Source organism: Rissa tridactyla, chromosome 1 (genome assembly GCF_028500815.1).
Source record: "Rissa tridactyla isolate bRisTri1 chromosome 1, bRisTri1.patW.cur.20221130, whole genome shotgun sequence".
Lineage (NCBI taxonomy): Eukaryota > Metazoa > Chordata > Aves > Charadriiformes > Laridae > Rissa > Rissa tridactyla.
In genome coordinates, this window is record NC_071466.1 from 139,936,562 (window position 1) to 139,960,534 (window position 23,973).

A 23,973-nucleotide genomic window follows, 5' to 3' on the forward strand; every position below is an offset into this window, starting at 1 on the left:
AGATCAGGTGCTATTGACAGGTTTGGGATTTTTTTTTCCCTTGCCCAAAATACTTGAGGCAATTTCTAGTTCCCAGAATACTAACGGCACGTAGACCGTTCAGCACAGTGGTAGACTACATTATTTTGGCACATACCTTTTTAAATTGCCTTTCTTATTCTATACGTTCTTTCATTCAGCAAGCTCCATACCCTCAAAGCTGTCTCCATGTAATGTTATTTCCCTCCTTCATTCTTATCTCTAGTGCCCTGTGTAATCTCTTCCTAAGCTCAAGAGTTTTGACCTCCCTCCTTCACCGCTCTCAATGGGCTGTACAGCGATAGAGCAGCCCAGGGTGGTGCATGAAGATCGGTAACCATTTCTTTGCCGAGGAATACATGCAGTGGGCATCTCTCTTGTGGAGGGGGCATCCAGCTGAGAAAGCAGGCCTAAGCATGTCATGAGTAGCTGTATCACAACAAAAATTGAGACTTGCGGTAGGGCAGGCTTTGTGTTAGAGCAGTTGCACTGGCCCTTTCCTGAGTGTCTCACTGAACTGAAAGAAAGCATGGCCTCCCAGGAGAGATGGTGACTCTGCATAGTGAGCTGTGGATTTTGTATGGAGAAGGGCAGGCTCTCAGCTAGCCCCCACCGAACCAACTCCTTTTAAAGTGTATCTGAACTGCGTGATGGAGATGATTAAGCTGAGCTGAAATAGCAGGAAGGGGTTTGGGGCAGCTTTCTTGCCCCTCAGGTGGGTGTTACAGCCTACACAGAGCTCATTCCTGCCTGAGCTGCAGCACTTAGTGCTGGCTCTGGCATTTCTACACCAAGGATATGCCTGAGCGATGGATTGCTTGGGAAAGCGTTTGTTTTAATAAGAAAGTTGGTGTCCTTGTCCATGCTGCTCAAAGGTTGTTGAGAATGGCTTTCTCTTCTCACGGCCGGAAGCTCTGGCTGCTCCGTCGGAGAAAAGGAGGAGAGCCGGGGAGAGGAGCCCCATGTGCGGTGGGCTGTGGAGCATTGATGGCTGCTGGTGCAGCTCTAGGGCGGCTGGGCCCAGCGTGTGGTTGCAGGGCAGGGCTTTCTCTGCCGGGAGCGTGTTTGCAGCAGCCTGGGCACGTGGCCACCCCGACACCCGTGGCAGGGCGAGCGGGACGGGGAGCACACCCTGACCCACCGTGGGGGCTGAGGCTGGCACCGCCTGGGGAGGGTGAAGGGGATGCACCAAAAAGCTAGGTTTCTCCCTGGTTTTGGAGGAGGAGGATCTCAGGACTCCACTTAATTCTGTGTTGCCTTGTTTCCTGGCTAGCTGAAGGGCTTGTCTGTGCTTGATAGTACTTGTTTTTTCTCTTTTCTTGTTTGTTGGAGGAGGGGGGGAAGGGAAGGTGAGGTACTTTCTATTTAAAACCAGAAGTATGTGTCATCTCCATCCAGGTGAATTAACCCACACTGGAAGGAAGTATGACATTCGCATTGCCTTTTGTGATCTGGAAAAGCTGTGGATGGATGCGTGCATCATCGCAGGAATCGCTTTGTCCACTAGTGCGTTCACTGCCGTCCCGTTTTGCTTAGCTGGCCACCTTCCTCACCCTTCCTCTCTCAGATTTTGTGCTCCCTACTGTGGTACGACCAAGCATTGCCCCTTCGTTTTCATGCTGGCATGCAGCCAGCTGCACCCTCTCACGGTTCCATTTTGCAGGGAGTTTGTGCACCCAGAATTACCTTTGAGTTAGGCAATAGCTGCTTTGCATTGCTCTGTGTGTGTGAGCTAAAGTCCTGGATTTCCAGGCCCTTTTGGGAAAAGAGTATGGCTAGCTTTATCTAAACAGGGGCCATCAGCCCGCCTCACTTGAGAAGTACTATTAGAGCAGAGGGAGAGATGGCACGCTCTACATCTGACCCAGAGAGACGTGAAAGACCAGCAAGCCCCAACAGCAGTAACAGTGAGGTTTCTGGGAGAGTTTGTGTAGCCTGCTAGAAGCTGGCAGTTGCCAGATAGGCTCCTGTATGCTTGTCTATCATGTTACTGTCCTGACTTGCAAATGTTAATTGAGAGCTTGCTTTGGCTTGCCCAGCTCCTGGGGGTCTCCTGGGTCCTCCTCTGGTGGAGAGCCAAGCTGACCTGCAGTGTGAGCATAACACAGCAGTGCCCCACGGGCAATCTCTTCCAGTAACTACTGGGTTTTGTATGTAGCTCCCCCGTATGTGAAGGCTACAGGTGTAGTCAGTCTTGTTCTATTATTTTCTCTCCTATCTCCATTAAATCCTTATTGCAGAGACATCTGCATCTTTCACTACAGTGAACCAGACTTCAAGCAGGAGCTTAACTTTTTCCCTGACCAGATGCGTACATCCTCCCCCACTGTCTCTCCAGAAAGTTTGTCTGTCCCTTCCCCTGCATCACTTCTCAAAGCTTCTCGCTTGCTCTCCCTGAGGTGTGCAAAACACCTGGCAGTAATATGATGAGACAGATCTCACTTGGCAGCTTCCCGTGTTGATCTGTTGTGCACCTCCCTATACCCTGTCTCCCGGTATCATCGTGGAACTGCTCCAAATGCAGCTTTAAACTTGTCCTTTCACCTGTACAAATCCCTTGCAACAGAGCCAGGGAAGTGGAAACTGGGTCTTTGAGCTTAATAAGAGGAAATTCAGTGTTGTGTATGTCTGCAACAGCACAGTGAGCAAGAGTTCTTCCCCACACAGAGTGTGGGGCTTGAGTTTGAGGATCTTGCTATTCAGACCTTTATAGGCCACCCTGTCTTTATTAGTAGTAAACCTTCCTTTGCCTAGTAAAAATTACTTGTCAAGTAAGCTTGTGTCCAAGACCACCCATCTCCCTAAACAGTCTCTTGCTCCTAGGGAGCCCGTTTTTGAAAACTAACTGTATTAGGTGTGATAAGCAGTACTTTTCCCATCACGTAGCAGGGGAGACTCAAGTTAGGTAGCAGGAAGAGCTAAGAGCAGTGTAGCACAAGGGCGATCTGATGTGATTGTGGAACCTTTGTTAAAAGAGGGGTGGACGTACCTATCGGGGACAACGCAGGTAAAGTTGATGCTGTTTTGGACAGAGTTGCTGCTTTCAGGTTTATGACTCTGCTACTTTCTGTGTTCTGCCAAGCCCTGTTGTTTCTGTGCTGCATCTTTTTCGTGACAGTCCTGTACCTTCCCATGTGCAACAGCTTCAAAAGATGGTTTAATAGCACCAAAGTAGTTGCCTATTAACTGACAAGAGCAAGATGTGGCAGAGGCCCTGTGGGAACTTTCTGAATGGACATACCTCTTTGAAACATACTGTTTGTTCAAATTGTATCTATTTACAACTACTTGCTACTTTGGGGAAAAATGTCCAAATTGCTGAGTCATCCTGGTTTTGTAAGAAAGATTATCTCTTCAATACAAAAAAGAATTAAAGATTCCATGAGGGGAAAAAAAAAACTTTCAGAACAAAGTTAACTGATGAGTTATCTCAATTAGTTAATTCAATCTTTCCCCATTTTTTTTTTAAAGCTATAAGATGATGAAAATGCCCGTGATTAAGGTGTATATAACACTTCAGCTCTAACTCCAGAGCATGGGCTCATTGCTTTCAGAGCAGGTGCTCTGTTTCACTTGATGTACGGGAAAAATACAAGCTAAACCAGCCGTCAGGTCAGGCATGCCCTGGCCATGGAGTTAACTGAGACAATTAGTCCAGATGTAGTCATGTCCTTATTGTTTTTACTGTCTGTGGGCTCCGAAAAAATGACTTGTCACTATAGAGCCACTCCAGCACAAGGAAATCGCTGTTGATTTTAAAGATTTCTCCTTCCATGGAGAGGCTTTCCTTTCTCTGTTAGTGAGCCTCCTTAATTGAAATTGTCACACATGCACACCCCTCCCAAAAATGCTGGAAAAAATGCTATCCTTAAAATTGTAGGGAAGTTAGGAATGCCAGAGAAAGAAAAACTGTATAGATCTGGTTGTCTGTTTAGAGCAAGAAAAATAATTTATTTTTGCACAAGCGCTGTGAACTCTCCAGAGTTGTAAAGCCTTGAGGCTTTTGTGCCACTGGATGGCTAGTGGGCTTTTTACCCGAAGAAATGTGGAATGGTTTCCCTGACCAAAAGATGCAGGACTACGCCTTCGTGTCTGGAAACTTTGACAGCTGTAAGATAGGATGGAGGAGTAGAACACTGAAGTTTTGTTCAGGGGGAAGTCTCACTGTGGCTCCACGTTTCAGCAGATCCTTCAGGGCTAAATTACAAGCTCTGGTATGACTGTAAGGTACCCAGTGTATGTGAAGCAGCCTGAAGCAGCAATTTATAAGCCATTTCTGATAAGCAAGGGATAAGGAATAGAGCAGATAGGCTGGAACACTAGAGAAAGTGTCCCAAAAGCAGAAGAAAAGGGAGGGGAGCCGCTAAGGTTTGTCTCTCTCTCATGTATTTTAAGGTAGGCATTGTGTGTCATGGGATAGGTAGAAACCAGAAATACAAAAGCAGTGAATCAGATTCTACCATCGTTTTCACAGACATTTCCCAAATGTACATTCCCTAGTGCTTTGTCATGTCTGAACTTCAGCTGCAATAAAGGATGGGAAATTCCACTATATCCTTTGGGAAACTGTCCAACAATCCTGAGATGATTTTTAGATGATTTTTTTTTTCTCTTTTTTTAGCTTAAGGGTAGTCTAAATGATCATACAGTTTTTCTTTAGTCTGTAGATATGTCCACACATACCAGAGGTGCTCCTCTCAACCCGTGTGGCTTACAGGCTTCAAATACCTTGTGTCTGGTGTCATGTCCTAGTTTTCTGTTAATCAAATTCTTACATTCCTACTTCTTGTTAATCAGTACCTGTGATCATTTTCAATAAGGCCCTGTGTTGCATATACTTACACAGAGATCTGTAAAGAGAGCCATCAGCTCAGAAGTACAGAAGTACAGTACAGGCCTTTTCCTGTTGAAATCAAAGAGATCTCCAAGACTCAGCTAGCCACTAGAAGAGGTCGTGAGTATTCGTCCACCATGCCCCACAAAAATTAGCGGAGATTTTGATGATTTTCTTGTTCTCTGAATGCCTTCTGGTATCCCTTTTTGAGATGGCTAGCCATGCCCAACACTTTTCATAAGTTGCACTGCAGCTGTTACAGAGAGATCAGCATCTCTGCTCTTTGACCCAAGTCACTTTCTGGATTTACATGTAAAACTAAAAATATACTAGTAGTTTTATTTTAGCATTACTCCGGTACTGCAGGCTTACATCAGATGTTTGCCTATCCTCAGTCTTGGTTTCCCAACTCTTATCACTGACTAAGTTTGTATTTTTTTTTTTTCTTAGCTGCATTAGTACCTGCTTTTAAAAGCCTCTTAAGCCAATTAGATCCACTGTATCATTCCATGTAATAAGGGACTCAGCTTCTCCCAGTGGGAAATGCCTGTGTGAAAGGTCTAGAGCACAAGTCTTACAAGGAGCGGCTGAGGGAACTGGGGTTGTTTAGCCTGGAGAAAAGGAGGCTGAGGGGAGACCTTATCGCTCTCTACAACTACCTGAAAGGAGGATGTAGCGAGGTGGGGGTCGGTCTCTTCTCCCAAGTAACAGGCAATAGGACAAGAGGAAATGGCCTCAAGTTGTGCCAGGGGAGGTTTAGATTGGATATTAGGAACAGTTTTTTCACCGAAAAAGGGTTATCAAGCATTGGAACAGGCTGCTTAGGGAAGTGGTTGGGTCACCATCCCAGAAGGTATTTAAAAGACAGGTAGACGTGGTGCTGAGGGACATGGTTTAGTGGTGGTTTTGGCAGTGTTACGTTAATGTTTGAACTTGGTGATCTGAAAGGTCCCTTCCAACCTAGAAGATTCTATGATTCTGTAGTAGTAACAGAAAAATGTATTTTTCTTTAACAGAATGTGTCACTGATGGAGTCTGAAGAAACCAGCGAGGGAGGTACCACTCCCCCAGAAGCCAGCAGTGCCACTGGGGAAGCCTGGGATTCTGCAGCAATTGAAAGAGAGCATCATGCCCCTCACACATCAGCTAAAATGAGCACCAGCCTATCTGACTCTGCAAAGGAAGCAGAGCTCAGCACTCCCAAGGACTGCCTATCTGCTCCAGGGGAAACAGCAGAGATGCTGGGCAGACCCTCTAACCCCGTGCGAAGAGTGCCAGCAGGACTGGAACGAGAGCAAGGTGATGCAGAGCCTCAAAAGGGACTCTCAGAATTGGAAGGAGAAATGTTTTTAGAGGAGGGTGGACTGAATTGTTCTCTGAAACTTAAGCAAGTAGAGCTGGTTGACCTGGAAAGCAACCAGGACTCTTCCTCTCTCAGCACGGTCCAGGAAGTGCCAGCCCCTGGCAACGCCATCCTGCAGGCTGTGGACCTCAGCACTGAGTTTCCTCAGTGCCAGGCAGAACGGGCTTTTCATGGCTCAGACCCTCAGGCCCAGCATCCAAAATCTCCTTTGGCTGATGCCATTTCCTCTCAGAGAGAGACACCTAAGTGCTTCTTGGTGTGTAAAACTGTTTCAGAGGGACATTATAAAGCTGAACCATTTCTGGGTAAGAGCTCCATGGATTCTTTGCAGGAGGTTGACGCTGGTGCAGAGCAGCAGCAAAGCAGCGACAAAGTGGCACCAGCAACTGGTGAGCAGCCTACCTCAGAGAAAGCAGTAGAGGACATGGCTAAACCTTACGCTTCTGAAGATGCTAAGGAAAGCATAAGAGCATTCCAGGATTTGGAAGAGAATAGAGAGTCTTCCTCTTCCCATCAGCTGTCTTCCACTTTAACAGATGACAGCCAAGTAAGTTCACTACAAGCAGAAGGAAACATCTCAGCGGGTGAAACAAGGAATAGCAGCATGGTCAAAGACCAGGGAGCAGTAATGGTTCCTAAAGAAAACTCATCCACTTCCAAATGCCTTCATCTTGAAGATGATCACAGAAAAACAGAGGGCAGACCTGCCTCTCCAGCAGAGCGTGCCTTCCAAGTAAAGGATACTGCTAAAATAATTGAGGAAATGAATACTTCACGGCATAAGGAACGAGCACAGGAGGAGGCAGTGTCTGAACTTCAGCAGGAAGAGAAGAAGAAAGAGTGCAAAGAGCAGAATCTGACAGGAGAAGGAAAATATTTGGAGCCCAAAGATCAGAAAAACAAGGAACGAAATGAGCAGGAACAACAACTGCAGAAGGAAGAGCTGAAACTGGAGGAAGAGCTCGAACTGGAGACTCCGTCACCAGCTTTCAGGTCAGAGATATCTTCTGTTCCTAGGCATAATGTGGATTTGCGTGGTTTGGAGAATGTTTTTTTGGCTGAGCAAACAGGTTCAGCATTTCCTCCTGTGGAACTTGTCTCTGTGCATCAGCATCCTGGTGAGGATGTACTGCTGAAAGGTCATGTCACAGAAACAGGTTCTGGATGTCAGCCACCCACTGCCTGCCCTCTGTCCTCAAATAACCTGAACCCAGTGGGAGAAACTCCAGTGGCACCTCCACAGACTTGCCTTATCTCTGACCATGCAGAAGACCTAGAAGACTCTGGCCGCTTTTCCATCAGTGGTCAGGATGTGGGAGAAGCTGACTGGGATGACAGGACAAGACTGGGCAGAGAGGATGAGAACGTTGATGGGCATGGAAAGGCTGTCCAGAGGTTTGATAAAAGAGGTGCTCCACTCCATGGAGAAGTGGCAGCACCTTCTAGTGCAGAGAACCCAGAAGCTTCTGTTCCTTCCTCTGGTACCGAGAACTTGGAGCCACCTGATCATATAGATCCTCATCTCATTACAGAAAATTTGGGGAAAGCTGATCTTCAGGACTTCGTTCCAACTTTACCCTCAGAGCTCACCTCTGTGCCTTTAACGTTTGGCCTGCAGCAAGAGGGTGCTAGCGTAACAGCCTCTGTGACCTCTAAGGACTGTCCTGGCGCCAACCTGAACAAACTGCTAGACTCTGTAGAGAAGCCAGCCAACAAAGCCTCTTCTATGCAAGTGCGGGACCCAACATCAGGGGAAACTGCTGTTGGAAGGACTGATCCAGGGGAGGCCAATGTTTCCCATGAACTTCTTACTTCTGAGGAAGGCTTTCCTGAAGAACTTAGTGGCCCATCTTCTTTCTCCGTAATATACACGAGCTGTCTTCCTCACGAGAGGAGCCTTCCTGAGGATAGGAGGACTGTGGCTATCGTTGCACAGCCTCTGGAACCACCCCAAACACCAGGCAGGACTTCCACTCCCCTGAACCACCCAGAGACAATTAATCAAAACCCCTCAGAAAAAAGCACCATTATTCAAAGAAAAGAAACGGGAGCAAATGTGGATCATGAAGCACAACAAGTGCCTTTACTTGATCAGACTGACTGCAGTTTAAACCAAAAAGAGCCTGGATCCAGAATCTCCAGTGTCCTGAGCACCCTGATTTGGCCCTCTGAAGAAGATATGGTCCTTGCTGTGAATGAGCAAGAACAACATCTGTCCCCTGTGTCCCACTCAAGCCTACCTCTGGTGTCTGAGCCTGATGCCAAACAGCTTCCTCATCCTCCTTCCCATGTCCAAAGCCCCAGTCAAGCTCAGGCCCCTGCACTTAACGCAAATCACCTTGCCCAACCTCCAGCCCTTGAAAGTTATAGGCCACTGGCTCCTGTATCCCACTCCAGGCCACATCTCAACTGTGGTATGGACGATGATAACTTACTAGCCACTCGCCCTCCTATAAGCCATCCTCTCCGGACTGCCGCCTCTGTGTCTGATTCTAACAATGTGGCCTCTGCTTCTGATGGAGAAGATGTAGCAGAGAAAGATGACCTTGTTCCCATAACTAGAGAGTGGGATCTCGGTGACTCAGGTACCCATGATACAGAGACTTCTGATGATTCAGGGGTCAGTCTGTTGGCCAAAAGCTTTTCTGCTGTTGGAAATGAGGCATTGGCCAGCTGCTCTGACACCAGCCCTGAAACAACAGATCAGCACGTGGATATACAGTGGGGAAAGTCCTCACCTGACCACCCTTCTTGGCCCTCGCTGGAAGGCCTGATAGCATCCACAGACTCCAAGAGCAGAGAATCTGCACAGCCACTTCCGATGCTAGCATTCACCAATCCAATCCACTTTCTCCAGCTCAGCCCTCCATCACCACCAACCACCAGAACAACCTGCCAAGAAGAGGAGGTCTCAGGGGAGCTGCGATGGGAGCAACGCGCAGGCATCTTTGGTGTAGACACAAAGAACATCCAAGCTCCGTTGGCAACCACGGAGAAAATAGAAGATGAAAGGAGGGTCAAGCAAAGGCTAGTTCAGCCAAAGGAGGAAATACCCAGACATCCACCCTTGGAAAAATCGTCAAGTTGGCCAGACAAAAAAACGGTCAGGGTAGTTGCACAGGAGCCGACAGCCAATCAAGAAAGCCCAATTAAGCGCCGAGTAAAAAGCAAGGACTGGCATCGGCAGGGCCTGAAGAGGACATCAGTACCACCAGATATCCTGCACGGTGAGTTCTCTCTTTCACTCTCCCCAGCAAACTTACTGCAGATACCAAAACCGTAGGATTAAATTAAATAGACAGTGTGATAGAGAGGCATGATTGCTCTTGTGAGAGTTCGGTGTTGCTCTCGTGCTTTTCTGGTATACTCCTCACTCCAGCCCTGTAGTCCCATTGCTATCCTGCCCCAAGCTTCCCCCTCCCAGCTCTCCCCTAGCTTCTCTCTGCTGCCTTGTAACCAGTGCATCCTGCTTGTTCTCTGAGTAGGGCTGCACTCAGGGGCTTGGTCCCCTCATTTGACACTAACATCTGCAGCAGAGAGCTTATCTCGCCTCACGGATCCCTCACTCCTCGGCTTCGCATCCGGTTTCTCTTCTTGTCCTTTTCTCTGTGGTTAATGATCTGTTGCCCTTGCTCAGTAACATGGGTTATTTTGGCCTACCTGCAGGAATGAGTTTCTTGGTGGGGCTCAGTTCAGAGCTTCTGCTCATCATCTCTGCTGCCATCACATGGCCGTTGCATTTCGCAGCACTTGTGGCAGCCCATTTCCAAGCAGTAAGGAAAGCACATGCACACACCCTTAGTAGCCCATATCTGTTACAGCATGTTTTAGTTCCTTGTTTATTTGCTACCTCCCTTTATTTTGCAACTGACACCTTTAGGTTCCAATTTGACCTTCTGAAAGAGATGATCTTCCTGAGAACATAGGATTTGAGATTACAGATAAGAATGCAAATTCGTAGAGTCCAAGGTCCCAACTTGCATAGAAGCCAAATCACTGATGTCACAAATGGAAAACATGCATCTTCTGTAATGCAGTTCATTCAGACAGTACTTATTGTCGAGATGCGTGTCTGTTCTTTATTATATCTTGCATGAACTTTAAACATACTTGCTTCTTCTCAGCTCTTATTTAGTTTATTTTCCAAGCTCCACAACATGCTGGGTTTTTGGCACAGAGGAAAAGGAGGGGTGTGTGGAAGGGTGTAAATGGTTTGGCAGCACTTGAATCAAGATTTTTTTCATGTATTTGACCTGTAAATTCTTGGTTCCAGATTTTAAAACATTCAGGGCAACAGGACTGTCTTTCCCCTGACCCATACTTGCAGCTCAGTCTTTGGGCTTTCTTCCTTCTCCTGTTCCCAGAGAATTTTATATATGCATCATGTATGTGTATATATATATATACATGTATCTATATACACACCCACCCACTCACACCCTGTTTAATTAAACCCCTCACAAAACAAAAGAAAAATCTGCACTTCCTCCATGTTATGTAACAGAAGCTGACTCAAACAGCAGTTTGTGAATGCTCACATAGTACGTAAATGTGAGAATTGGATTGCAGCATTTAGTATCGGGCCACATCGCTTCTAAGAGTCTTCACAGGAATGACTTTGTTAGACGTCCAGCATTTCTGCCCCAGAAGTCACTGAGAGTTTTCGAGGCTCAGGGTCCACAAAAGACTTTCAGAAGTGACTAGTGACTTTGGGTCCGTTGATCCTCTGATGCCTGGCCCAAGTTGCAGAAAGGGGAAAGGCAGCACCAAATAGAGCCCCCAGGCAGTGTCTTTGCTTGGGCAACTGAAGATGAAAGCTTTAGAGTTACTGTCATCTCTGAAAGTGTCGGCCTTAATCTTGCTATGAAAAGCCAAGGTGACTAAGTTACACATGTAAAATGTAAGTAATGTCAAGGATTATTAAAACCAGAAAGTTTCTGACCCAGTAATAAAGGTCAGGAGGGCACCTGTACTCCAACCCAAGACCACCACACCACTTAAGTGGAGTATAGGTAAGTGGTATTTGTGTATCATTAGGATTGTAGCTCGGCTCTAAAGTCTGACTTACGTGTTTACTTTTTAATTCTTACATGCAGAAATCCCTTCTGTTCCTTCAGAGGAAGAAGCTCACAAGGCACACAGGGAACCACCAGTCAGTTCAGAAACAGTTATATTGCGGTAAGTCTCTCAGAGGCCTCTTAGAATTTGCCCCCATCCTGTTGAACAGAACATGATGCTCTCCATTGTTCATAGAGGGACCAAAGATGATGATAAGGAGTAGAAAACTATAATAAAATGACTCATGCCTGTGTTTCAGTCTGTGCCCTCTGTGAGAGGGCACCATTGCAACAGAAGTATTTCTGTCCCTTTAGGACAGTGTTTCCATCAAGTCAAACTTTGTTCTTCGTTAAGTAAAGCATGTGGAGCTTGACCTTGTTGGAAAGAGAGGTCCTTGCTGTGCCTGATCTGTTACTACCATTTGGATAAGCCATGTCTGGCACTGTGCTCTTCATTCGCTCTTTGTTTCTAAATCCTTATTGCCTGACAGAGAGAAGAAACCCGCAGATGCAATGGAGAACTTCAAACGCCGGCACTCCAAACTGATGAACTCCTGTAAGTACTTTTTACCTTAAGTGCTGTGGCAGACCCCTCTCCTCCATCATCTCTCACCCTTGCAGTGAGCACAAAGGAGAGGGTCTCTTGCCACATGGTAGCGAGGAAGGGGCATTAGAGAGCAGTGTTCGATGGAGGCAGTGAATCCAGAGTCCTGCAGTGCACTCAAGGCAGCTGGTGAGCTTTGCTTATAGCGAGTGCATGTGGTCTAATGTATTCAGTTATTCTAATCTGAGACACTAAGAGTTTTCTCCAGATTGAAGTAGAGGGCGAGTAGCTGCTGTAGAAAGTATAAATGTATGTGCTTCTTTTCACAGCAAGATTGCTGTATCAGGAGTACAGTGATGTGGTTCTGAACAAAGCCATTCAGAGCCAGAAGAGAGTGGATTCTTTCGCAGAGGATATAGAGTCGAGTTTCCCAAGCTCCCCAAGGCTACGGAGGAAAGTGCTGTCTCCTCAGGACTCATATTTACAACGTCTGTCAGTCTCATCTAATGCATCCCTCTGGCAGGACATCCCCATGATACGGGGCAGCAGAATACTACTCAATATGTCCCGTGATGAGCAGAAGCTGCAAGAGGTAATAATGATGCAATAAGGTAGATGGGTGGTCTGTAGTCAAGAAAAGAGCCCCCAAAAGGGTGGTTAAAGTGCAGAGCAAAAATGTCTGATGTGGGAATGCAAGTGCTTGAATACAGCAGTCACCCCTACCTACGTAAGCAGCATGGGGATGTGGTACCAGTGCTTCTGCAGTAGTACAGTGCTGAAGTTCAGAACTATAGAGAAAAGGAGCACTGAAAGACAGACTCTAGACTCTATCAGTAACTTTGTGAAAACAGACATGGGGAAACTGGGATGAGATAAAAGAAGGAATTTTGAGCAGGTTCAATGCAAAAGAGAATATTAAAGTAGAAGACTTTCTAGTATTCTCCCACACATAAGCTTATGAGAGATCCTAATAAAACCACAGTGAGTTGTCGTTCCTGTGGTAGAGCGTGAGTTTACCAAACTCACCTGTGTGAGCTGCAGGACTGAGAGGACACAGGAAGAAGTATGGGTTCAGCAAAATGGTACGTAGAGAAACTGGGTAAGGAAAATGAGAGGAACTGAGAAATGGATGGGAGGACCCAGAGAAAGAGCTGAAAACAGCAGCATGGGAAACATGATGAAGGAGAAAAAGATGGGTGATGCAGATGGTGGAAAATTTATGAAAGCATGTAAAACAGGGAACCTGGTGAAAGTGGAGTTGAGGGGGAATAAAATAAAATGACAGCAGGTGGTTATTTTTAAGTCCTACCACAAGTATGTCTAAAGAAACACAGGCTATATATAACGGCATGCTTGCCCTTGATTCCTAAGGGCTCCTCTTTTGTAATTACATGCTACTTACATCATGTACTGGGAGGTTTTCGTGCTTTGCCCCTGTCTCTTCTCCTGTAAGACTCTTCACAGACTTGCCTAGTGTACTGATGCTGTGCTCCCTTCTTTCATCTCTCAAGGCCAAGTTTGAGTTGATAATATCTGAGGCTTCATACCTGCGCAGTTTAAATGTGGCAGTGGATCACTTCCAGCGATCCGCAGAGCTCCAGGCAATGCTCACCAATCAAGAGCGTCAGTGGCTTTTCTCCCGCCTTCATGATGTACGCGATGTCAGTGCCAGGTGAGATACGGCCCTTTATTTCCAGGACTAACACCCTCTGTGAAGCATAGACACAGCCCATCGTTTCCATCAATAACATCTCTCACTCCTGTTCTGCGTGTGCACTGACCTTCAAGGTAGATACACACACATAGGACTTTGTGATTGCGTACCAACACTGCCCTGAAAGGAACATTCATCTTTTTAGGTGACGGGGGAATGTAAATCTTGGTTGTGAGTCCCAGATATTATGGCGCAATTGTGCACAGAGCTCATCATTGCAGGAGATCAAAATATTCAAAATGCTACTGTAGCTATGCCTTATTGGCTTCAGCTACAACTAAACTTGACTAACTAGACCTCGGCCCAAACCAACTGCAGCTCCTGCCAAATAGAAGACAAGAAGCAGCTGCACAAGCCCTGACCAGGAAAAAAAGAAGAAAAAAAAAAAAAGGGGGGGGGGGCGGGCGGGAAAAGTAAGTTACAGCCATTACTTGACAGACCCTAATGTGAATCAATTGAGTATAAGTCATAAAATGTAGACATGACCCCACATGCAAGGAATCCTGTATCTTGTAGGATTCTGTTCTGCTTTTCTCCTGCAAGGCTTGGCTAAATATATCACTAAGCTAGTAAGGTTTTCTGCTACCTTTTCCATTTCTACTAGTGAGATTATTTTGATCTTAGTTTTCAGTTGTTTCCTTTACCGTGCCTTTAGAAGTATGCCCTCTCAAGAACAGAAGTCTTTTGCCTCTGCTTCTTCCTTGCTGATATCTAGCCCTAAATTGTCATTGTGCGGGCATTATGCCCTCTTTAGAAGTAAAGGGCTGTCTTGTGTTTATATGTGGGCTATGTGTATCCTATATATGTCAGGATTTTAGAGGACTGAGGATGTTTCTGCTTTACTAAATGACACTGGTATTTACCTCTCCTTTTATGTGCTGCAGTTTCCTCTTTGACTTGGAGGAGAAATTTGAGGAGGACATATTCACCTTCCACGTGTGTGATGTGGCTCTGAAACATGCCCCTGAGTTCCGCAGGGTGTATCTACCATATGTGACAAACCAGACATATCAGGAGCAAACCTTCCAGCGGTTACTGTAAGTTTGTTTTTTTTTTTTTTTTTTTTTCCCATCTGTTGCACCCTTCTCCCCCCTTACTTCCTTGCTGCACCTCAAATATTGCCTCTTTCAAATGATGGGGCATGCAGCAGGTACAGGCTTTTGGCCAACTCTCACACTACACCCCCAGAAGAACAGGCAGGAACCTTCTTCAATTCAGTGGCATTTGGGACAGTAGGACAGAGCTACTGCAGGCTCCTCTCCCATAGCATTGGAAAAGGAAAGAATAATTAATATCTGATTCTGTTGCAGCCTGTTCTTTCTGTCTGCTCTCTACTGAAGAGAGCAAAAAGGACTGTCGTAGATAGTGGTTTTCAGTCTGTGGTTTTCAGACTACTAAGAACTGGAAAGTGATAATTTCAAGTGAAACCTGTCCTCAATCATTCTGTGATTCTGCAATTAAGAAAAATATGGCTGCTGTCAGTAAGCTTAAACTGGCTATCCAGGAGTCTTTAAAATGGATTGAAAATCCTGGGGCCAAAGACTACTTGGTCTCGTTTTTCTCTGGGAGGTGGAGTGGAACATCTCTTGCCTTCATTTTCTGTACCCCGTGGTACAACCAGGCATTGCTTAGGCACGGGCCCAGTCCTAAGCAAGGTTTCCTTGCCATTTCTACACTGCTTCCTTTGTAACAACCCAGTTCCAGTGAAGCTACAGTGATACGACTCTTTCCAACAGGCTATTGAGGCCTGGGTGCTGCTCACTGGGATAGATCTAGTCTTGCAATTGATTCCCTTAGGGAAGGCTTAGTTTCACACAGAAAGGACCTCCAAAATATTGTCTAGGGCAACATCTACTGGGCCTACAACCTTCTTCCCCATCTCTTCAAGGATGTGGGATTGGCTATTCTGGCAGCTGGTACTACTCTCATACCATTAACTTTATCTGCTACTGGCCAACATGGAAACTGGATGGCAGTTGGATGTGTGTAAGAGGGTGAGAGAGACATTAGCAGGGGAACACAGCTGCTCTCAGGAGTAGCAAGAGAGGGGAGGCAGCTGTTTCCAGATCCTGGACACAGCCCTTGGAACTGGACCATGCAGCGTAAGGAAAGAATACAAACCACCACTCTCTCTGTGAAAGGTGCCCTATTGATAGGGGGGAATTGAAACAGAGATCTTACTTCGGGCTTTTATTCCAGAGAGCTGTGGCAGAAAGAGGAAATATAAATGTATATATGTGTATGTGTGTGTATATATAAAAAATATACATACATATATATATAAGTATGTCCTTCTATATCTGTTAGAAACCTACACTTGCTCTTCCTCAGCCATGGCGCAGTTTCTTGACATCTCTTGCCCGAGGGACAAAACCTGACTGTTGGGAGTACTCCAACACTCACTGAAATCTGATATTAGGAAGACTATTTATTTGCTCTGATGTCTGGATGTCTTCTTTCTTTACCACTCCCACAGAAATGGAAATGCAGGGTTCCAGCAAGTCCTGGAGAGACTGGAAAGTGATCCAGTATGCCAGCGCCTCTCACTTAAATCCTTCCTCATCCTCCCTTTCCAGCGTATCACTCGACTCAAACTCCTCCTACAGGTAACTGTTGATTCTCTGCTTTTCTACAGTTTCTCTCAAGCTGACCCTTCTTTAAGTCTGAAAGTCATATAAGTATGAGCTAGCTCCAAGCAGTGGGTGGAAAGACTGCACACAGCCCTTTGTGTGTTGCATCTGTGACAAGTTTGGCAACATGCTCTAAAGCCACTCCGTTGTGTATATTGTGAATATCCCTTTGCAAAAACAAACCCATTTGTGATTGTGCAAACGCCTGCTGTGCATTAGAGCAGCACCATGAATTGGTTATGATAGCTTCTGTGAGGCAGTGCAGTTTGTATACTGGTTAGGACAGTTGCAAGACTACTTCAGTTGTACTCCAATAAAAAAAAAAAAAAAGGAGTCTTATCAGAACATGTTGATTTACATCTTATTGAACTGTTTTGGCTTCTTGCTGGGAAAACAAAGTCAGGGTCCCTTGGCTGCCCTCTGCAAGGCAACCTGTTTCCACTCTTTTCTTGCAACATTGACCAATAGGAGCCTTCCAGACAGGGAACCAGCAAGCCCCTAATGAATTAATTTTGAGTTCTTTCTATGAAATTATTCTCTTTGATTATTTGAGCTTTTTTGGTAAAGGAGAAAGAGCATCAGGCAAAGAACAATTCTGTACATAAGGCTGTTTGTGCTTGGATTATTGGTTGCTTCCTGTGCCATGTAACTTGTATATGATAGTTAATACGATGAGATTTTCAGATATGCCCTTTTCAATGCACCTTATCAGTGACATTCTGCATCTCAAACTTCTGGCCTTGTTACCTCCACATTTCATCACCTACTACTGCTCTAGCATAGAGGCTGGCATCTTAGTGTCTCCTTGTTTCTGCTACCCCTCCCAGAGCAGCTTACCCTATCTGCATTATGAAAAACATCTTCTCTCATGCAGAATATCCTGAAAAGAACTCGGCCGGGGTCTGAGGAGGAAGTGCAAGCAACACAGGCCTATGATGCACTTGAAAAGGTAAGGCCATCAACGCATTCTGCAACCATTGTGCCCTGGCAGCCAAAGGAGATGACTGTATCCTGGGGTGCGTTAAACGCAGCATAGCTAACTGGTTGAAAGAAGCGATTGTCCCACTATACTCAGCGTTGGTGTGGCCTCACTTTGAGTACTGTGTGCAGTTATGGGCTCTGCAGTATGAGAAGGATGTAAAAATATGAGAATATGTCCAAAGGGTGGCAACAAAAAGGACTAGAGGGCGTGATTTATGAGGGGCAGCTAACTATTGTAGGTTTGTTCATCTCAGAGGGGCGACCTCATTGCTGTCTACAACTCCCTCATGAGGGGAAGCGGAGAGGGTGGTGCTCTTCTCTCTGGTGTCCAGTGGTAGGATGCAAGGGAATGGTTTAACTCTGCGTCAGAGGAAGTTCAGGTTGGATATTAGGAAAAAGTTCTTCACTGAGAAGGGTGGTCAAGCACTGGAATGAGCTCCCCAGGAAAGTGGTCATGGCCTGATGGCGTTCAACAAGTGTTTAGACAACACTCTTAGATATATGGTTTAATTTTTAGGTTGCCCTTTGTGGACTCAGGAGTTGGGACTCAATGATCCTCGTGGGTCTTTTCCAACTCAGGATATTCTGTGATTCTCCACAGCCAAGCTGCATCACGCAGCTGCCAGTGCACCTAAGTGTCCCTGTCCTTTTTATTGATCCTCACCAGTAACAAATCTGTGTGTTGATGTGACTCTCCTGCATGTTTAGTTGTAGCTGTGAGCAGAAAACACTTAAGCAGGAGCCAGCTGGGATGTGACTGAACCTGCACCAATGATACTGAACTACTTTTTGAAGACTTGCTCTTTCCAGTCTCCTAACCATAATTCCCCCTTTGTGTTCCTTACCTTTGTCTCTGATTACTGATCGACTACTACCCTAATCCCCACAAGAAAATATTGCTGAAAATATTGGCAAGACGTTACTCTATTGCATCCCTTCCTCTATCCTATTTATTACAGAGGCAAGATTTAAAGTCTTCTGAGACAAATTGTTATCTGGAATTCGTACAGCAGCATAAGCTATACTTGTTCCTAGCTAGCTCGTATGTTGATCATTTGACTTTCTTGGAGCATCACACTCACTCTTAGAATCTCTCCCCTCTTGTCTACCTAAAGACCAGTTCAACATGATGTATACCTCCTTAAAACTCTTAGGATTGCACCTACCTGCTGCACAGCTCCCAAAACACTGCGGTCTGAGACGGGTGGGCAAGATGTCACACGCTGAAATCCTTAGATGCCAGCTGTATTCAAGCCGGCATTATCTCTGTGACACTGTTACCCAGCTGCCCTGCATCACCTCAGGCAGCTATGTAGGCCGCTTACAGGCTGAAGTAATTCTGTTTCATTGTGTCCTGTCCTCACGGTTACTAGCAACAAACTTGGGGTTGTGGAAAAATTTGGGCTGATGTCTGTCTAATCAGCCTCCTGCGTTTACAGTGGAGCATCTAATAAGAGCTACTTCCAAATGACCAGCAATTCAACCTCTGTCACCTGAAAGGAGAGAGATGTCTCTAGTATCCCTCCCCACTCCCAGTATCCCAAAGGTAAAACGATACTTGCCACAGAGACTTCACCTAAAGAATACCTTCCTTAAGAAAGAAGGATGATCACTGTAGGTATGAAGAAGTTCAGTGTGCTCACCTGGAAAAATACTTTTTTGCAGGAGGATGCCTAAGGAATTGTCACTTTGACTCTTGAAGGGCTCCTGGGACTAGTACTGATCCCATCAGGCAGTTTTGCTCCCACCGCATTGATCATCTGTTTTCCTCTGCAGCTCATCAAGGATTGCAATGAAAATGTCCAGCGCATGAAGAGCACTGAAGAGCTGATCTACCTCAGCCAGAAGATTGAATTTGAGTGCAAGGTGAGCTCGTCCATTCCGTGGGCCTTGCTCTAGCCTGATCTATTTTCTCTCTTTCCTCACAAAGTTGCTTGCGCTTACTTTTTGATTTCCTCTCCAATATACACAGAACTGTTGAACCAGAATATCATACAAAGGTCAGCTCTTCATCAGTGCTTCCCTTGCCCAATCGTTCATGTCAGCCTTCAGCTGAAGGTACCTACTATGACTTATTCCTGTCCACCTGGAGAGATGAAAGCACACTTCTTCCAGAGAAAGGCAAAAATGCAAATCCAAAACTCAGGGATAACGATTTCCTTGTACACACTTGACATAAATGTTCATTTCTGTCTTGCAGATATTCCCACTCATCTCACAGTCAAGGCGACTTGTGAAGTGTGGTGAGTTGACAGCACTGGACTTCAACACCCCCAGTCCAAAATGGAAAGTCACCACCCGTCCCATCTACCTACATCTTTTCAATGACTGTCTGCTCCTGTCTCGGCCGAAGGAGTGAGTGCTTCAACACAATTCTTGCTGCCCCTTCTAAAATACCTGTCTCTTTTCTGGGTCTGTGCTTTGGTGAAAGAGTCCTTTCCCTCTGCCTGCCAGCAAGTGGCAGCATTTGTCAAGTCACTCTCCTAACCCTACATTATGTGAGTATCATGCAAGTACGTGGAATTTGATAGTCCTAACTCTTAATTACAACGTATGATAAAATAACAAGCTATCTTCTGGTCCCTAGTGCAATGCTTCTATTCTGCCTTTCCATCTTCATAATGTGAAACACTTTAATAACAATTTCTTTGTTCACTTTAATAACAATTATTCTAGTTTTACTTGGTAAACAATTTGTTCCTAAAGGACAGCATGAAGATTAGTGAACGTGCAAATCACTGGTTTGTCAAGAAAGTAAGAGAGTTGTGGGTGTGTTGGGGTTTTGAAAAAGAGGTGTGTGTTTTTGTTTTTAAGCTGTAAGTTATCAAATAAAATTCGAACAGGACAGAGCTTAGTATTTCTACCCTTTTCATTAAGTCCCCTCTCTCTTCTCTGGCCTTTTGAGACTTCTAGCAAGAACAAAGCTCAAGATGGTTGAAGCAGATGAAGACTCGTTAAAAGCTCTTTGCTTTCCTGACACCAGAAAATGACATGGACTCACTTTGTAACCCTCATCACCTTAAAAATCACAACTCGTTTTGTTCCTCCTCTTTACCCACAGGGGTGGACGTTTTGTTGTGTTTGATCATGCCGCTTTCTCAGATGTGCGTGGGGAGAAGTGCGAGATGAAACTGCATGGAACAAACAAAAATGTTTTCCGTCTCTTTCTACTTCAGAATAACCAAGGAAAGAGAGTGGAGTTTTTGTTTCGTACAGAGACACAGTAAGAGCTCAAGGTTACCCTCAGTATATCCCATAACCATAGCCAGACACCTCCTAGGAGCCTGATGGTTGTCCCTCAGCTACCCAGATGCTGAAATATCAAATGCAGCTGCTGAGCAAAGGACTTGAAAAACATCCTCTTGTCATAACAAGCCCCTAATTAACTACCTTGCTCCTTTCTCATCATAGCTGCTCATACAGTAATACCATGTAATGTCACACCATCAGCCTCCAAAAATGGGAGGTTTTGCCTTTTCCCATCCCCTTTCTCCACTTCCACTTTCTCTGCTTTCCCCAAGTACCCCCTCCCTGACCCCTTCTGTGAGCAAACCTGTACGTGCGCGCACACACACACACACACCATTCCTGTCATCAGACTGCTGTCCCTCACATTGAATCCTGACACCTATCTGGTGATGTTTTACAGCAGTGAGAAGCTCAGGTGGATCTCTGCTTTGGCTCCTCCACGAGGAGAACTGGACCTCCTGGAATGCCCTGGTGAGACTGCTTTGCTACTACAGCAATGGGGGTGGTCTGGCTCAAAGGAGTTGGCGTCACTGTAAGGGGGAACATCCCAGAAATGACTCCAAGGCAGAATACTTTGTAAATGAAGATGATGTTCTCGGCCTTTCCCTCAGTGCCAGGTTCTGCCAGTTATTTTACCTATTTTTATTCCTCATATCAGGTAGAAGAGCTGTAGTCTCCCTTCCATTTCTCTGCTCTTTAGTGTTTGGGCCAGTCCCTTATCCCCAACCTCCTCTGGGGCTGTTGCACACAGGTTTACTGTTGCTTGCTGGTATACCATTATGATCTTTCCTCCCCTTTAGATGCACCACAGGTTCAATGCATAAAGACTTACAAGGCTCGGGAAAATGATGAGCTGGCTTTGGAGAAAGCAGATATCATCATGGTTATGCAGAACAGCAATGATGGTGAGCAGAATGAACTATCTTAAATTACGGGTAGGAAGTTACTCCAGTAATGTAAAGTAGCGTAAAGCTTTAACAATGCAATCAAGCTTCAGAAGGCACCTCTTGATGAATAGGCTCTTCATCTCCATTGAGACGCTTTATTTGGAAGCTGAAAGGGGATCTTTTTCTTTGATCTTATGGCCTTGTTGGAAGGGGCTTTTTGGGAAAAATGAAAAAAATGTTTTAAGTGTTTTGCCTCACGTTGTGCTTTTCCCTACACCACAGGATGGATGGAAGGAGTAAAACTTTCAGACCGGGAGAGAGGCTGGTTCCCTGCCGAACACGTGGAACTCATCTCCAGCAAACATGCGCGTCAGAAAAACCTGAAGGAGGAACAACGTGTGAAGAATGCCAAGCAGCAGGTCTTCTGCAAGAAATAAGACTCTCTTTTGTTTGGACCTGTACAGTCTCCCTGCCATGGGGAAACCATCTTTTTTTCTATTGTGCCTCAGAAGAAACACCTCTGCAAAGAGCATAATACAGCACTTTGACAGAACCAGGTGCTTTTTGCCAAAGAAAGCGGGAATTCAATCAGGAAAAATCATTCACTTCCTCTGTGTCACCAGGACTACGGCAGCAGTAGGAGGAACAAAAGTTGCATGTATTGCTTGCTTTGTGGTAGTAGAGAGGGACTTTAATCAGACAGAGGTCTGGGATCTGGACTTCTGAAAATATATTCCTGGTTTTGCCACTGACAAGTTGCAGGACGTGGGGCAAGTCACTTAGGAATTCTGCCTCAGTTTTCCCATCTGTGAAATGGGGGTAAACTCACCTACCTCACCAGATGTTGTGAGGCTAAATTCATTAGTATTAGCATACTAAGAGCTTTGAGTTCCTGAGAAGGAAGGTGCTAAGTGCAAAGCACAATATAGTTGAGGAGAGTGTTCCATTTGAATGTCCTCCTGGTATTTTGATGGTATTGATCTCCATAGAGTAATTTCCATTTAGAACAATTTATCTATTTGATCGTGCAAGTCTACTGTTTTTTAGATAGGCAAATATTTCATTGTATCTAAATTTTACTCAGTCTCAGCATATTGCTACGAGTCCTTGACAGCATTACAAAATCCACTTGAGTTAAGCGAAGTTTTCAGAAGCCACTGTGATGATTTCCCCCACCTTAAAAGGTATCAAGCTGAAGAATCTATTTTGCAACGGTCACCTCCCTTCTGAACAAGTGTCCCAGTAAGCCACCTTAAATTACCCTTTTTTACTCTGCCTCCCACTCAAAGAAGAACAGTGACTTTCAACATAGATTTTTATTAGGTGTTGGTACACGCCCTGTACAAAATAACCATGACTAGGCATATGCAATGAAGTGGCACTTTCCTGCTGCTCTTAATCTGATAGCTGACGTGGTATTGCATGCACCATTTTGCACACTTATAGAAAACACTGAGATATTTAGCCACTGTAGATAAAGTCAAAATACGTACCGGGGACTTTGTTCTTTTTTAGAACACTCTGGTTTCAAGTCCAGTTTACATGCAGTCCTGCTTTTGTGCAGAACCTGTCTATTTGAGGACATGCCTTTAACTGTAAAATAATGTTTCTGTGTTAAAGTGTTTGCGTTCAGTCAATGCAAGATCAAGTATAAGAATCAATACACCAAAGAAAGCAACGTGTAGCCTTCTTGCATTTGATATATTTGAAGAATTAGTTATCTTCATATCTCCAGCTTTCTATCTCTGTAACATTCTGCCTTTAATTCCCATTTATGTTGTATCTAGTATAGCATATTACAGCCTATTTATATCAATAATTTTAGCTGGATTAAAAAAAAAGTTGCTTTTAGTCCTAATAAACTCATGCACTTCTCCAGTTAAAATAAACAACCTTCTGCTTTCCTTGTTACCTAGCTTTTCATCTTAAATATAAGTAATTCAGTATTTACTGAACACATATTCAGTATTTTCATTGTTTTCTCCACTATAACTCTCTTAAGTGAATAATAAGTACAAATAGCAATACTTAGCAGAGGCAGTGAAGAAAGCTTGCTTTACCAGACATACCTTAAGATCCTTCAGAGTGTTATCACCAGCCCTGAAGTGACAGCTGCTGCAGGTTCTGTAATGGTGTTAGTCATCAGTATATCAAGGTAAGCTAAAGGGATGACCTACAGAAGATGGGAGTCCAGGTCACTGTACCAGTATTGTTCGGTTATCTTTTAATCTATGGTCCCGACTACAATCTGGATGCTTTTTTTTCTCTAGAAGAACTGAAGATGATCCCTAGCTAAGAACAAAAGCAAGGCCCTACCTCAAACTAAAATAAGTGACATAAGGGTTATAACCCTTAACAAGACCCATGAATGTTCAGAGATCCAGAATACTTGCTTGTCGCAGGCTGTCATGAATTTATGCAATACGTAAGTCATCAGGATCACCTGAGCACCTCAACTGAGATACACAACACTGCCATGGGATCAATGAAGTACGTGCCCGTGTAAGGTCATCTTCCGCTGGCAGTCTGAGGCATCCCCATGTCCATGCCAGCTTCACCTTTGCTACTTGTATCATGAGGAGGCAGGCCCCAGACATTCCCATTCTAAATCAGAAGTAATCTTGTTAAACATTTTAAAAGTCAAGAATTCTTTACTCTTTCACCTTCCACTCTCAAAATCAAGCAGGGATATTGTT

At 45.0% G+C, this 23,973-nt stretch overlaps 1 protein-coding gene across 1 annotated transcript in view; it reads left to right on the forward strand.

The window, feature by feature from the left end:
- ARHGEF5 (Rho guanine nucleotide exchange factor 5) overlaps positions 1–23,161 on the forward strand; it is a gene marked incomplete at its 5' end in the record, with an annotated part of 37,166 nt that extends 14,005 nt beyond the window's left edge. The window contains 14 exons of the mRNA XM_054196049.1: positions 5,869–9,442; positions 11,312–11,393; positions 11,764–11,828; positions 12,146–12,408; positions 13,328–13,488; positions 14,415–14,567; positions 16,007–16,136; positions 17,035–17,109; positions 18,918–19,007; positions 19,342–19,496; positions 20,203–20,364; positions 20,791–20,861; positions 21,191–21,295; positions 21,560–23,161. Coding sequence (XP_054052024.1) covers positions 5,869–9,442; positions 11,312–11,393; positions 11,764–11,828; positions 12,146–12,408; positions 13,328–13,488; positions 14,415–14,567; positions 16,007–16,136; positions 17,035–17,109; positions 18,918–19,007; positions 19,342–19,496; positions 20,203–20,364; positions 20,791–20,861; positions 21,191–21,295; positions 21,560–21,714 — 5,241 coding nt within the window. The remainder of the gene's footprint in view (positions 1–5,868; positions 9,443–11,311; positions 11,394–11,763; positions 11,829–12,145; positions 12,409–13,327; positions 13,489–14,414; positions 14,568–16,006; positions 16,137–17,034; positions 17,110–18,917; positions 19,008–19,341; positions 19,497–20,202; positions 20,365–20,790; positions 20,862–21,190; positions 21,296–21,559) is intronic.
- Between the last annotated feature and the right edge of the window lie 812 nt (positions 23,162–23,973).